At 34.5% G+C, this 15,727-nt stretch overlaps 1 protein-coding gene across 1 annotated transcript in view; it reads right to left on the reverse strand.

Annotated features, from left to right (window-relative positions):
• Window positions 1–15,727, reverse strand: part of DOCK2 (dedicator of cytokinesis 2) — a 207,038-nt gene that overhangs the window by 36,870 nt on the left and 154,441 nt on the right. The window contains exons 31-34 of the mRNA XM_075164094.1: window positions 8,121–8,221; window positions 7,961–8,019; window positions 3,391–3,539; window positions 169–254 (exon numbers count right to left, since the gene is read on the reverse strand). Of these exons, the coding sequence (XP_075020195.1) occupies window positions 169–254; window positions 3,391–3,539; window positions 7,961–8,019; window positions 8,121–8,221 (395 nt within the window). The remainder of the gene's footprint in view (window positions 1–168; window positions 255–3,390; window positions 3,540–7,960; window positions 8,020–8,120; window positions 8,222–15,727) is intronic.

Consider the following 15,727-nt stretch of genomic DNA (forward strand, 5'->3'; position numbering starts at 1 on the left):
AACTACAATTCAAACCAGGTTTACTGAAACAGTATCCTATTTCCAGTCCCTTCATAAAAAAAGCTGCTAAGATTCTGTTTTATTTCTAAGTGAGGTTACCAACTTGAAAAGTGGGAACAATAAGATAAAAACACATCCTGAAGGCATTTATTCTCATGCACTACTTACATGGACTCAAACAACTGCATGTAGTGTTCATCCCCACGTCCTCCTTCTACTTCATGGTCCAACTTCAAAATGATTTCATTTTCAAACTAATAAAGAAAAAAAAATCAAAACACCGAGCAGATATCCAGAAGTCAAACACATTTCAATATGGCATCAAAAGAATATCTTTGTGTAGTTATATCACATAGTCCCAAGGGTTAAATGCTTGAATGTATTCCAGTTGAATAATGCATATTTGACTATCTCCAGATACCTGTTTCTTAGCACAAACTGATAAAATAACCTGAGGAAACAGGCTTACAGTGTCTGTATTATAGGTTTTCATAGAACATCTCTGATTTGAAATGCAGGATTTCGAGTAAGTAGAATCACTTTCACCCAGATAAAATATGAACAATCCTACAGTATATGCAATACCTTATTTAATTCCTATTTGTTAGGTCTATCTAGACCCTAATTAGGAAATAGTGACATATAAATAAAGGCAGCAAACAAGCTATTTTTGTAGTTAAACACAATTCTTTCTCCTCTACTGCATCATTTTTTCTATTGTGCTTTACAGTTATGGCACCACTCCATTTGGAGCCATCAGCAGCCGTATTTCTCTACTTGTAAGGTCAAAAAGGACCTTTTTACCCTCTGAATTGAAAAAGAATCTATGCAGCCTGTGTGCATACAGAGAGAGAAAACCTGTTAATATTTCTCCACTGGTCACACCTTGTTAGCTATCACTAATCAGCCAACTCTTAAAACTCCAAGGCTTCTAGGTTTCTCTTTATCCCAAACTTAGCTTACAGAGAAGCACTACATCCAGTCTGCACAGTCGCCCTTGAAACTTCAACCTAACTACCGGGCTCAGTCATTGCTATATCAAATTTCTTGAAGCTGGGTATCTGAAGATGTTATCTATATTATTTACTTGCTGCTCCTGTTAAACCCTGTAACAATCTCTCATATACTCTTCACGTAGTTTTACATAATTAAGCAAGGGAAAAATATCTCACAATAATCAGAAAAAGAGAAAACCTATTTTCAAAGTTTGTCACACAGGTAAAGAAGCTGTTATCTGGGAAACTAATGCTAAACTGAGAAATTGTTGTTACAAATATGCATGCAAATTGTCAGTGACAATAGCTTGACATCTTTAAAGTGTAATAAACTGGCAACATCTCTGGAGAATTTCTGGGTGATATACCATTAATATACCACAGTAATATACCATTACCTCTTAAAGAAATCGAAGTATATGTTGGATTATATTTTAACCCAGCACTTTGCAGAATCATACCTTAATTATATAAAGCCTCTTCAAAATGTTATTGTGTTATTGCAATATAAATATACAATTGTAATTTGTCATTTCAAAGCCTTTGCAATACATTATACACAGGAAACTCCTTTATCATTTTGAAAGGGTTAATCCAATCTAACATGTTTAGATCAGAATTTGTAATTAGTTTGCAATGTCTTTACCATATATTATACAGATTGCATTCAGGTTCAGGAAATTAAAACTATGGAAACTATAATACATGCATATGGTTTGTTTGAAGTTTTTGTCCTCCCCTTTCCAAGCACCTTAAAACATTAAGATTTGCATGTTCGAAAAATGTCCTCAAATAGTTGATATTTATCTATCATACTCGTAACAGAAATACAAAAGATGAGGGGTTTTTTTTGTGGGGTTTTTTCCTCAATAAAAAATGAAAAATACCAGTGGAAAATGAAAAAAAAAAAAATAACCAAACCAAACAAAAAAAACCCAACCAACTTAAGTCAGTTGGAAATTTACTGGGAGACGGTTCCAAGGAAAATATACCCCCATTAATATTGTCCAGTGTAGACCCAGGCATTCTGAACCAAATTACTGTGTGTACTAGCCAGTCATGATCTGAAACAATTAAAAAAAAAAGAAGTGTTTTAAAATAACCTAGCTGATTATTAATCTTGGAAAACAGAAAACGAATTAAAATTAATGTCATATAAAAATATTGCATGGCAGAAAATAATTTAATTCAATAAGCTTAGCAGAAATAAATATTAATATTAAAATGCAATAATTTCACAGATGCTGGATCTGAATAAAAAAACTCTTCCTAAGCATCTTTCCTGCAGTTTCTCAGCAAGCCACAAAAAAGCCAGTTGCTTGAACCAAAATAAATAAAAAAGCTGGCAGAAATATAGAAAAAAGTTTTAATGTGTCTGTGCCAAAATTAAGCCCTGGAAGGGGTATTTCTCCTCTAACATAAACAGAGTGTGTTTAACTGTCATTGGCAGCAATTTGGCTTTAAAACCACCTGCTTATCTATCTAATAGATCCAAGAAATCTCCACATGTCTGAACATACTTCAATACCAAACCACAAAACATCTCCATTTTTTATCCATGGATCTGTCTGAAGCACCAAGCCATATAAACTTCTGCTAATGGGATGATACCACAACCTTCTGAAATCCTTACGCGCAATAAAATTTCAAGAACTGAGAGTAAGAAATATGGGTATTTACAGCAACTATAAGTCACGTGTGCCAGAGGAGCTTGCTGAGAACACCTATATTCACTCATTTAGTAACCTTTTACAGCTGTTAGCTCAGAAAGATACGAGACTCCAAGGTTCATTAAGAATAAACATCTATCTTCTAGCTCTATCAATAACTATGTAAGCCCAAGAACACACCAGAAATGTAGAAAACATTTTAGGAATGTCCATTCCTCACAGTGGTTATTTTTCTCACAATAAATATTTAGAAAAGTCAGAGTTTCCTGAGAAACCTGATAATATATAATTGACTATTCACTGCTACTTCTGTCAGGATATTCTATATCAAAAATTGGAAGTTTTGGCTTATCAATATCTATGTCACAAGGAAGGGGTATAATGAAAAACTTAGATTAGAAAGGACCCCCAGAGGTCATTTAATTCTACCTCCTACTTAACCGAGGGCTGACTTCAATGTCATGTCTTGTTGCTCAGAACCTTTTTCAGTAAAATTTTGAAAATTTTGATAAAGATCCTGCAACCTCTCTGAGCCCCTATTCCAGCGCCTTATTGCTGTCATTGTGATGAAAGTTTTACTGAAGTCTAACTAAATCACTCTGAAGAGCCTACACTCACTTGCATTTTACGTTCTGTAAGCAGAAAAGCCCACACAACACATTTCCCAGAAATAAACTGACCACATGACATTTTAATGAGTTTTCACACAGAGTACTCTTAATTACCTTTTTGAATTCTCCCGTCCTTTGATATTCACACAGCATCATGTCAAAGAAAATTGGGATCGTGGCCTTTCGTAGTTCAACTTCTGGAATAAGAGTCATTTCCAAGATGGGTCCAACCATCCCCGGAATAAAGCAAATTTTATTCTGGCCTGAAACAGAAACACGAATTGGGTATTTGAGAGGAGAGAAAAAATTATTTTTAGGAAAACATTTAGGACATGCAATCATTTAAAGCAGTGTTTTAAACCATCTATGTTGGTAAAGTCTTACAACATAGTCATCTCTATTCCTTCTCAAAAGCTGAAAGCATGTTAATGGATACAGTCTCATCCTAAGATGCCAGAATTCAGTGCCAGAAATAAGCATGTATGCCAGCTGAGTTGACATTTTCAATTTTTCAGCTTTTGACATCTCCTTTTAAATACTCAAAGTAGAAAGTAATAAAAAAACCTCTCAGTAGGAGAGCACCACACGAGAATGCCACATGGTATAACCTTTCTAGCTTATGAAGGAGAAAAACATTACTTGCTTTCATTTCTGAATAACATCAAACGTTGCAACCAATAAATCAAACCAACCAATGCATCAAACATTGCAAGTAATAACAGAAACACTATCTACACAATTCAACTCCTAAAACCACACAAAATTATCTTGTAGCACAACTGTTACATCAGCTGCCAACAAACATCCAAATCTGCAAAAAACTCAACCAGGTCCACAATGTTCTTCACATACTGCTTTTTTCTTCGGGAAGAAAAACATTTGATATGTGGAGCAGACCACCAGCAAAATCCAATGACCCGCATAAGAATGCCAATAGTGCCTAAAGCTTGTAAGGAGATGAAAATATTCTCATAAACAAACATGACTAGACTTGTTCCATAACTAAAAAGTATTCTGATTCTGATTTACCTCTCATATGGGTGCCATACTAATGTAACTCTAAGAATAACTGAACCATGACTCCAACACTTTTATGCAACATTACTTTTTCTTCCACTCATGTTGATTAAAATCATAGTTAAATCAATAATATCAATAAGGTTGAAAAGAATCTTATGACGACTAAGTAACTTCCAATACCTATATGTATTAGACCTTACAGGTCTGTAATCTTTGAAAACCACAGAAATTCATGTATTATGTAGCTATCCATTCACCTCTAAAAATCTTCACACTCCCAAGCAATCCTCTCACGTAAGTGGAAAAAAAGAGAGAAACTTTTAGCTGAATGATAGCAATACCTATTGCTTGATCAAGAGATGTAATCTTACACTTAAAACCAAAAGACCTCAGCATACAACTTTAAATAAACAAATACATAAATAAAACTTTAAAATTAAGAAAAATCTAAAAAGGCTTTTTGAAGACTATCCTGCCATCAGCAACTTTTATTTCCATTTCAGGAATCAAGTGTAACATCTCCTCAAACCTCACAATGATTGCTCCAGAGAACAAGACAATTTATAATTTGAAAGGCACTCTAGAGGTCACAGTATAAGATTCTTTGACACACATTTGCCTGTTTCAATCTTGCTGTATATGTATCCCTCAAATGTGGTTTATACTTAAGATGCTCTACTGCCTTTTAGAATGCAGACTCCTTTTTGTTAAAGCTACAGAAGGAGCCTGAAAATTATAGAAAATAAATGGAAGGGGCATTTATTATTAAGCGGGTATTATTAGTTTGAAACATTTCTCTATCTGTATGCCTCGCTTTTTCCATTGGGTATGTAAGATAATAATTTAAATAAAGTAATAATGCATCTGAATATTAGAAAACAATCCCTTGGTCTTCAACATTATGCTAGACAAAACTGTTAAAGGCCCTTAAATTTTTTTAAAGCCACTCTCAGATTCAGCTTGAGTAGGATGCAAACAGCAAATCTCAAATACACATAAGTGGAAAAGTGCTTCTGCAAGATTTGTTGTACTTTGTATTAAAATGAAAACTTGAAAGTTTATTTTAAGAAACAGATGTTAATGGTTCTAGAATCAAGAGTTCATTTGAAAACAATTAATTTCAAATTTACACCTACCAGTATTAAAAAGGACAACAATGGTGTTAAACTAGAAAATAAATGACTATGCTAAAAACAGGTTTGAGAGTTCACCAATTAATCAGCAAAAGTATCAATCCTTTAAAATCTTGACTACATCTTTTTGATACATCAGAGTATACTGATGCATTAAAAAATTTTTTTCTACTAAAAAATCCTAAAAGAAAAAATTTAAGAAAAGAAAGACTGAAAGGGGTATTTATCACCAGAAGGAGTATGTGCAGGGTGATGAAAACATTTAAAATCTCCAGGCAAGCAGTGATACAGTGGTACACCTAGGAAACTAGAAAGTTTAATAGAGATCATAAAGAAATTTCACATGTTCTTATAGAAGAACTTTGCAAAAATTTTCCAAGATAAAACAAATATTTTACATAAGTTGAGTTAATAAGAAACAATCCCTTTCAGTGTATTTTGAAAATCATAGCTGGCTTCCTTGTGTAATAATATAGGGTGATATTATGGCCTCTCCATTGCTTATTTTACCTTGCAACATGGCTGTGTCAGAGGTTCAAACACACTGCAAAATTTACTTGACCAACTCAGGGGTGAGAGCAAAGGTAACTAGTGGAATGTGAACACACTAAAAGGAGAAAGAGGGAATTTACTTTTGCCTCTACAGCAGGCACTGACACCCCGCGGAGGGAAGAAAATGTCCCCATTTTGAGATAATGTTTCTTTGCAATAAATATGGTATATCAGGGAGACAGGGATGTGTGCTGCAGTACATTGTATTTATGAATAAAAGAGTAGATTATATGGAAGAGGAAAGCATACAACACACTATCCACCTTAATTCTGTATGTTGATGTCTGTATGGAATAAGCTGTATGCTTATTCCATGCTCAAAGCTGAAGAGCTGTCTTTCAGTGATAACACTGACACTATCCCACTGGACATTCCCTTCTGGTATAAATTTCTGAATAATTTTTCACTCTTTAACCTAATAGGACCTTCAAAAGACTTTTTTCCCCTCAATATATCTCATCAATGCCTTGCTGGAATTTTTGCATAAGTAACAAAACATTCACTGGAAGAGAAAAGGAAGATGGATCTCTCTTTCCCTGCCTCAGAGAAGCTAAGGCTCAAGTTCATCTTCAAAATCGATCACAAAAGCCATCTTCAATATCCTATAAAATAGCTGAACTATTGAGTTATTGCGTATTTGGTGCAAATCATAAACTGTAGACTTCATCAGCCCACAGAAAGAAAATAATATCCTTCTATCAATAGAAACTTTCCTGCAAAGTCTAATTGAAATAAAAACTTGAAAAAATTTGCCTAAATATTTAAATAGAAAATTCCTCGATCAACTCACAGACAGAATGAACAGAATGTAAAAACCTGGTTCATCTGTACACAGTTACTTTGCCTAGCAGCTCCTTGAGATCAATAAATTGAGTGGTTATGAAGTTCTTAACATTTTTCATATTCTGCTTATGACTATTTGGTATTTAGTTCAGAATAAATTCTGCCTCCCATTCACTCCCAGCCAATCACTTTAAATCTTGCCTTGTATTCATGAGGATGACCCTTTTTATTCAAGTTTTATTCAAGTATCTTCAATGTGGGTATATTTTTGCTAGAATTTTAATAACATGCAAAAAATATTGATACTACTGGAGAAAAACGCTCTTTTATTGCAGGCACTGAGAAGATTCCACACCATTCTTAAAATATAAGCTTCTGATACATAAGCGATTACACAAGTTTTCCTGGATGAAATGACTGCATTTTAGCTGAGTTAGGACAATGAGGACCTCAGGAAAAAGGAAAAAATGCTATTAGCTATGCTCAGCACTCCACTGAAGTGGCACATAGGAACAAAAGACCAGAACTGGCTTGTGGTCAAGAGATCTCAAAGAGACAGAATGGTTGTAAAGCCTTTTTCTCTGTCTTCTCTATGTTAATAAACTGATGAGATCTAGTCTTTTCATAATTAACTGTCTGAAATTTGACATTCAGCTTGCATTTCAAAGTATAATCATAGGTATCATCATAATTGTCTTCATTGTGTATTTCAAAAAACCTCTATAACATGTATTTTCATAGAACAATACGTTGTTGTTCCCTTTATTATGAACTCTCAAAGGAACAGTAGCAGAACATGGCTGAGCAACAAATGTAAAAATATTTTGGAATTTTAATCCAAACAGATTCTAAATCTGAGCCTACTGATTTCTGGAACTGTAGATTCAGACTGAGCAGTAACCTTCTCAGGGAAAATTTATCTGGTTCTCAATTTCAGCAAAATAAGGTTTCTGAAATCATCTGATTTCAGCCATCTTTGAAGTCTGAGAGAAGGTTGTGAGTTCTCTTAGAAATAAAAAATAGGCAGTAGTCAAACAGTATCTCATGTCAGTTCCAAGCTTAATCACAGAAGTGAAAACGTATTTTACGCTCAAATAGCAGAAACATTTACAAAAGCACTTCATGTCAGATATTTTTCAATGAAACAAGCAATATGCTATGGATTCAGTTGCAATTAAATTCATTTGCCTGCTCACCAAGTTTGTACCACATGTCACGGATAGCAAACCCAATTAAACGTCTCATATCTCCATATCTAGAAAGAAAAAGAAATATAAAAGGTATTTTTATCATTATCTTTATCATCATTTTACTACAAAATTAAAGACATAAGGTAAAGTATACATTTTTGCTTACTTGTTCTGGATTTTGTTGTATTTTGCATGGGAAAAGTTTTCTAGCTGTAATGATTCTTGGGTAATAAAAGCCACAGCCAAATGAAAATAGTTGTTCCACAGCTGTAAATTGAATATAAGGAAATTATAATAGTTTTGAGAAAAGCAGGAATAATATTAAGCTATGCATAATGCTGAATAATTTATGAAACCAAATGATGCAAGTAATATGAGATTTTTATATTATGCAAAGATGTACGTCATTAGTATTATGCAATTAGCAGAAAAGCAAGAAAGATGAATTTTAATAACCACTACTACACATTTGCTCTTAATAACACAGCAGCTGAATAAGTATTGCTAAAAAAAGATTCATATGAGATTCATCAGCTAACACAACATTAAACCATGAACTATAGCAGGACTAGTGACATACATTACATGCCAGTGAATCTTAACAACTTGGAGCTAAAGGCATCCAGTGTAATTACACTGTATTTGAGAACTACTTCAGAAGGCATCTACTGTCTTCTCTTTGGATTCTAATTCAACGATTTGTGTGAAATTCCAATATATTTTGTTATGAGCTCTCTACATGAAACAAGGACAAAATACATCCCTAAAAAACTACTAATAGTACTGAGTCATGTACTTGAACTAGATGAAAAAACCCTTATATTTCCAGCGCACAACGTTTCTGAAAGCAAATTACTTGTTCTCCAGACAATCAAAATGAAGTCCTTCTCTCACATGCTAGAGATGGAAAGGGAAAAAAGAAACTTCACTAGGAAACACAAATTCAAGGAAGTAAATACTATTTTCAGAAGCTTCTAAGCAGTCAGCAATGGCTTTAGACACTTGTAAAAATGTAGCTGCATCTAAAAATACGCATGGTAGGTATCAGTGAGACAATAGAAAGGCAATGGTAAATGTATTCAGTGGTAATTTAAAGGACAGAAATAATACATGCAAGATTATTACAGAGCTCTTCATTTTGTATGGTGAAATACAACCGTGGATTGGGAACCCACACTAAAGAGCCTAGAAATATAATGTTTCTTCAAAAACTTAAGTGACCTCTGTCCTTTACAACCTGGAAAACTCTCTTGTGCACAAATAACCAGGAAAAATAGTCACCAACACACAAAAACACACACAAAAATACAGACATTTCCTCTAATAAATAAAATTCTCAAACGTCCTCTATAATGTGAAGAAGACCCTGCATTTAATTTATTCCTTCCTTCGAGGCTCAACTCCAGCCCTCCTTAGCAGACTTGTGTATTTAAAAGCCCTTAGGTGGGCTGTTTCTATCTTTATGTATTTACAGTCCAGAGAGCATAGTTATCCCTCGTGCAGATACACAGACTCAAGTCGCATTTCACTGGAGACAGTTATTAATCTGTTACATATTAGACCATTCAAAGATGCTCTGAATTCACACAAACCAATCACAGCCTTATTAAAAACTACATTTGAATATGAGCACTAGTAAGGCAGCAGCTTTTTTTTCTCCTTAATACAAACATTTAAATTATATTCATATCTAATTTTTGACAGTATACTAATAGTACATACTAATTCAGAGCCTTTTTCCCCCAGGATAAATGTTATTTATGCCCTGAAAGGCCTGTTTTCCCCCTTATCAAAGATTTTAAAAGATTAATTTGATCAATTTAGACGTTTTCAGTCCCTTGAGAAGCTGTACTTACTGATGTGTAGGGAATATACTTTGCCTATGTCAATTACACCAGTAAAACGGAAAATTTCTCAAATTGTTCTAGATTATGGGGAGAAAAATGAAGCCTTAATACTACAGTTAATGGTCTATTCATTCACTTAATAGCTCTGAGTTCAATGCCACCTTTGTCAGAGACACACCCTAAAGACTGAATATCCTTATTTATAAAACAGATTTCCTTTCATCCTCAGAGTACCCTATGATGGCTGAAAAAATATGATCCTTTGCATTTCAATGGCATATTCAAGTTAAAGACTTGCAAGCTTTTAATACCAAAACTAACTTTAAAACCCTGAGAGGAAAAGTAGTCTCTCAAAAGTAAAAAAACGGCAAAAGCGCATGGAAACAGATTTTAAAAACGCATGTGGTAGGGCTGAAGTGAAGTAGCACAGTGACAGGAGAGGACCAGTGCTCTCGTGCTCCGATTTGTGTGATACGCTTTGCTGCTTGTTGACATCAAGTCCAGTGCCGAGTTGTCAGCTAGGGACAGAGTACTGGGAGACAAAGCTAGAGCCGAGAAGTGACCCTTCTCTGTAATTAGTTATCAATTATTCATTGCAAACTCCTACTGAGATGCAGCATCTGACAGTAACAGCACAGGCTGGCTTAGTCTGTTGTAACACTTCAAAACACGGCGACTGAATTGGCTGAGCATGGTGTTACCACGGATGCTGAGAGGACTTCAGATCTGTCAATACCGCTCTATACAAGGGCTAAGGGAAGTTAAAAGAAGAGGATCTCTCATTCCATTTTTTTTTTCAGAAAACACGAGGTGCCTTCCCCCTAGAAAATGTGACAGCTGCCATAATGGAAAACGTGGAAGTACTTTAGTAAGAAATTTCTAGCCATCTCACAAGAGGAGGAGATCTGGATGATTTTTCAGGATAACTACCAGAAGTAAACACTGCTGCCTCCTCCTTCATACACACCTCTGAAACCAATGCCTCTTTTGCACTAATGCCTACCTTTCAGCCATTGTATTCTCTACAGACATCTTTGCTCGATTCTTTTTGATAATGTAGGAGAAACAGGAGGTCTTTGGAAGACTTCTGAATTTCTGACAAATTATTGCAGATACTAAATGCACTCTAGCATTTCATAAAACAGACGACAGTTTGGTTTAATTTTTTTTCTTAAAATATTATGGTGAAAGCAAGCTCGGCCCCTTGAGACCAGCAGCCATAATACATTTCAGATAGATACTGGGTTCATTACTTCAATTTTGTAGAAAAATGTCACTTATAAACTTTCTGCATGTATGCGTAATTGCAAACTACATCTAGTTACCACAGCAATTGAGCTAGGCTAGCTAGAAATAAGCTTTTTGAACCTTTGGATAACATTTATAAGAAATGATCTCTTGATTTCCAGGATATATGACATTCTCAGTATGTGATGATTTTACGTCAGTAATGTTCTCTTTCACATACTGGAATACATTTCTTCGTCACTTAAAACTAAATAATTTAAAAGAAACATCTATTTTTTTCTATTTTTGTGAGCCTTTTGAGGTCTAACAATTTTAAACAAATGAATAGCCATTTGTGTTTTAAATAAATTTCTTACTTGGATCAACCACAGATACTGAAATTCAGTCACAAAGATAGCACACACGGCTGCATCATGCAGTCTTAAAATTCCGAACCAACATTCATGAAAATCTGCATTGCCTTTTAGAATATCACACTAGAAAAATACAAATTGCTAAACAGGCGCATAAGCAGAATGTCAAGGCTAAAATTCAGAGTAACTCACCAAATGATAAACATTAAAAATTAAGTAAAGTAAGCATTGCATTCTGTTTAAGTGGAGTCTTAACAAATATAATTTTCAGAGTTACAACTCATTCATAAATTCTGGAAGTTACAAGCACAGTATTTAGGGCTTATTCCTATGGCATGCAGACTGGTTCATGACAGGTGTAATGTTTTCTTTGAGGTGAAAGAGAGTATTAAGCATCTCAAAGTAAAGAATTATGAAAATCCTTTGGGACCTCTGCCAAAATTTCTTTGCATTGGTGTCCTGGTTTCGGCTGGGATACAGTTAAATTTCTTCCTAGTGCTGAGTTTTGGATTTAGTATGAGAAGAATGTTGATAACACACTGATGTTTTAGTTGTTGCTGAGCAGAGCTTACATTAGTCAAGGACTTTTCAGCTTCCCACGCTCTGCCAAGTGCACAAGAAGCTGGGAGGGAGCATAGCCAGGACAGCTGACCCAACTGTCCATACCATATGACATCATGCTCAGTATATAAATAAGAGACGTGGTCCAGGAAGTAGCGATCACTGTTTGGGCACTGCTTGGCGGGTGGTGAGCAATTGCATTGTGCATCACTCATTTTGTATATTCTACCATTATTATTATTTTCCCTTCCTTTTCTGTTCTATTAAACTGTCTTTAGCTCAATCCATGAATTTTACTTCCCCCCCCCCCCCCAATTCTCGCCCCCATCCCACTGTGGGGGGAGGGGGGAGTGAGCGAGCAGCTGTGTGGTGTTGGGCTGCCTGCTGGGTTAAACCACAACAATTGGTTATGTACTTCAAAAGGACAGAGCAAAGGTAGAAAATTTTCAGGTTAATGAAAATAAGTTTACAGAAGCTTTGAAGAAATACAGCACATCATATAAATCAACAAAAGTTTGTTTTACTTATTTTTAGTCTTTAAAGATTTTCATGTCATAATTCCATTCTCTCCTTATTTTTGGCATATGCTTCTTGCTTAATGATGCAATTTAAGAAAAATACTTGCAAATAGTTTCTACTCCAGACATCTACCATTCCTATGTTGGAAAACATCCCAAACCTCTGAAATAAGGCATTCCCAAATCCAGTAAAAATTAGTTTCATGTATGCAAAATTTTCCAGAATTTATAGCCTGTGTGTTTCTTTCCATTTTGAGCAATGAGTCCAAAGTCCAAAGAAATTTGCACATGAATATCAAAAAATCAATTACTTACCATAGGTCACTCTAGGAAGACCCAGCTGTATGTTGGTAGAAGTATCAAAGAAGAACTTTAAACCCTGAAGTTTGATAATTTTCAAATGCACAATACGATATATAATATATAAAAATATAACATTTCTAATATTGCTAGTATAGTTAATACAGCTAGCTAAATTTTCTAACGGTTGCATTATCTATTAACTTCTGCCTCAGCAATCTCTTAGGGTTTTCTACAGTGTCTATCACTATCATACATATATTTTTGCACAATATAGTCCATATTTTTCCCTGTATATTTGTAATGCAGTGAAGCTTTTGATTTTGGGGTTTCTAACCGAAGATTTAAAAATAAAAATTAAGTTGCGCAATTCTGTTTGTGATGCTAAAATACATTTCATTACTGCTGAGTTATTAATGGTGCCTAGTGCATACAAGAAAGCTGGGAAAAACATGCAAAGTAAGCATTTTCTTTTAAATCAGACTGATGTTATAATGGAATGTGGACTATGCCTTTTATAATAAAATTCTGTAGCAGGAATATAGATGATTAATATGAAATTATAATTATTGTAACAATACAGTTTTAGAAATATAATCCTTTCTAATGCCCTGTAAAAATACTGCTAACAGAGGGAAAGGGTAGGAAGGAACAGGAAACAATAGCACTGTATTTTCCAAAATAGAAACTCTGTGATAGCTATGCCTGACCACAACAAAATGGTTTCTATTTGTTCACTCCTTCCTGTCCCTAATATGTCAGAAGCTGCCATCTCCAATCAGAAACATTATAAAAGGAACATTGCACAAAAAAAGACATTTCAATTAATTAAGTGGCATTAAGGGTGGCAATGGATGCTGACTGCATTACAGTGCTGATATGTTCAGTCACTCAACGGAAATATTTACTACACAGAGCAAAACTTCTAAAACCAAAGCTGACGGAGCTATGAGTTGACAGTAAAAACTGAGTGAAAATACTCTGTTCTCCTAGACAAAATTAACACCTAGCTAATGACATCAGCTACTAACAGAAACAAAAAAAAGTCATAGGAGGTCTAAATAGGTTCTATGAAGGTAAACATGCACACTGGAAAATTAACTGAAATTTTGAAGTGAACCATTAAACATTGTTATCTTCATTTTTCTGTTGATGGAAGACTGGTTTATGTATCATTCAAACTAAATAAAACTAAGAGGAAAAAACCCACGACTCGTAAGGGGTGAAAAAGGGATTTCTGCTGGTGCAAAAAAAAAAGAAATAAAACCTTCTTTCCTAGTTCTGCATTCATAAAAATAAGGAAACTGTTGACAGTTAAAACATGTCTGGTAAATAGAACGGTCATTTAATTATTGTATTTCTATATGACAACAAAGAAAATGTTAATTCACATTTGAACTTACTTTTTTATTTCATACCTACTTCTCTATATCCATATGGAAAGTTAATATTTGGCTTCAAAATTGAACTACTGTCAAATATTTGCTTCCTTAAAAATCCTTGTGAATCAAATAAATGATAAATCAACTTGCTGGATGTTCTTCAGTATAAAATAGAAAAGGGTGTACAAAGACACTTTTTCTTTGGGGTAAAGGTATTTAGACTGCTTATGGAAAGCCACGTTATCCCTTGATTATTCACCCTTATTTTAACACACTGAGGGCTACCCTTGAGAAGTTTTCAGTGAAACGAAATTAGCATTTTTTGATTGAATAAGATGGTACAATTACCACAAAAGGTAAAAGAGAAGTGTACTGAAAAGTCCCAGAATTGTCCTAATTACCACAAATGAAATATACTTCTCAAACATTTATTGAGGATACCATGGATGTATATATTGCATAGGTACATACCACACAAAGTTTTTGTTATAATTAAACCCAAGAAACCAGGGTGACTATCAGGGAACATTTTTTTTCCAAAATATATTCTACAATTTTTAATATTTTTGTTTGTTAAGTCTCTTCTGAAGAACCCATCTCAACTCCTACATACTAAATCCAGAATTTACACATTATTATGGTGCGTCTGTTCTGCTATCCTGCAAAAGCTCAGATGCAAAGCAGTGATCTAGACAGGTTGTCTGATCTCCGCATTTGAAATTGGCAAATCCTTAAAAAATTGTTACTTGATACAAAACAGCAAAAATGCCAACATTGCAATCTCCCTTTAAAACTGTATGTTGAACACATCTGAAATCACCTGCAATGGCTGTATTTCCAAAGCAAAATTGTCTTTACTAGTGGAAGCTGGTAATGAAAAAGGGGCAGCCCTACCCTACACCTCCCCACCCCTCGCAAAAAGTCCCAAACGCGAAAGCCAACCCACAACCAGAGAAAAATTCTCTTACAACTACCTAACATGATCCCGACTAGTGAGCACCAATATGTGGCAAGTAGTGTGGGTACTGGCTGGCTGATGAGACAGTTCAGCCATCAACTAAGAGCATCCTTATGAATATTATTAATAGAGAGCAAACACAAAAAAATAAGAGGGAAAAGACAAAATATAAGCAATTTACAATCACACAGATATTTTATTGACACAAAATGCAACAATGAAGTCAAAGAAAAAAACTAAACACCATTAAGACATATATCGTCATGGCCTTCAGAAAAAAATCTAACCTCAGACCTGCTTTCCTAACTTATTTTTTGTATTTTTCCTGTATACCATCAATATAGCTCCTTATACTATCTTAATACACTCATTCTGAATAAAGATTCTTAACCTATTATACTTTCCATAGTTGCAAACCTTCAGTGACTTGATTTACACTTCAGCAAACTTTTTCTAGTTGTAAATATAGAACATCATATATCTGGAAGGAAACCTGAGAGGTCAGCTAATCCAGCTCCATATCCCAAGGCAAGATCTGCTAAACTGCTTCAGACAGATGTCTGTTGAATCCATTCTTCAGAATCTTTAAGTGAGAAATATTTCCTA

Source organism: Calonectris borealis, chromosome 15, assembly GCF_964195595.1.
Source record: "Calonectris borealis chromosome 15, bCalBor7.hap1.2, whole genome shotgun sequence".
NCBI lineage: Eukaryota > Metazoa > Chordata > Aves > Procellariiformes > Procellariidae > Calonectris > Calonectris borealis.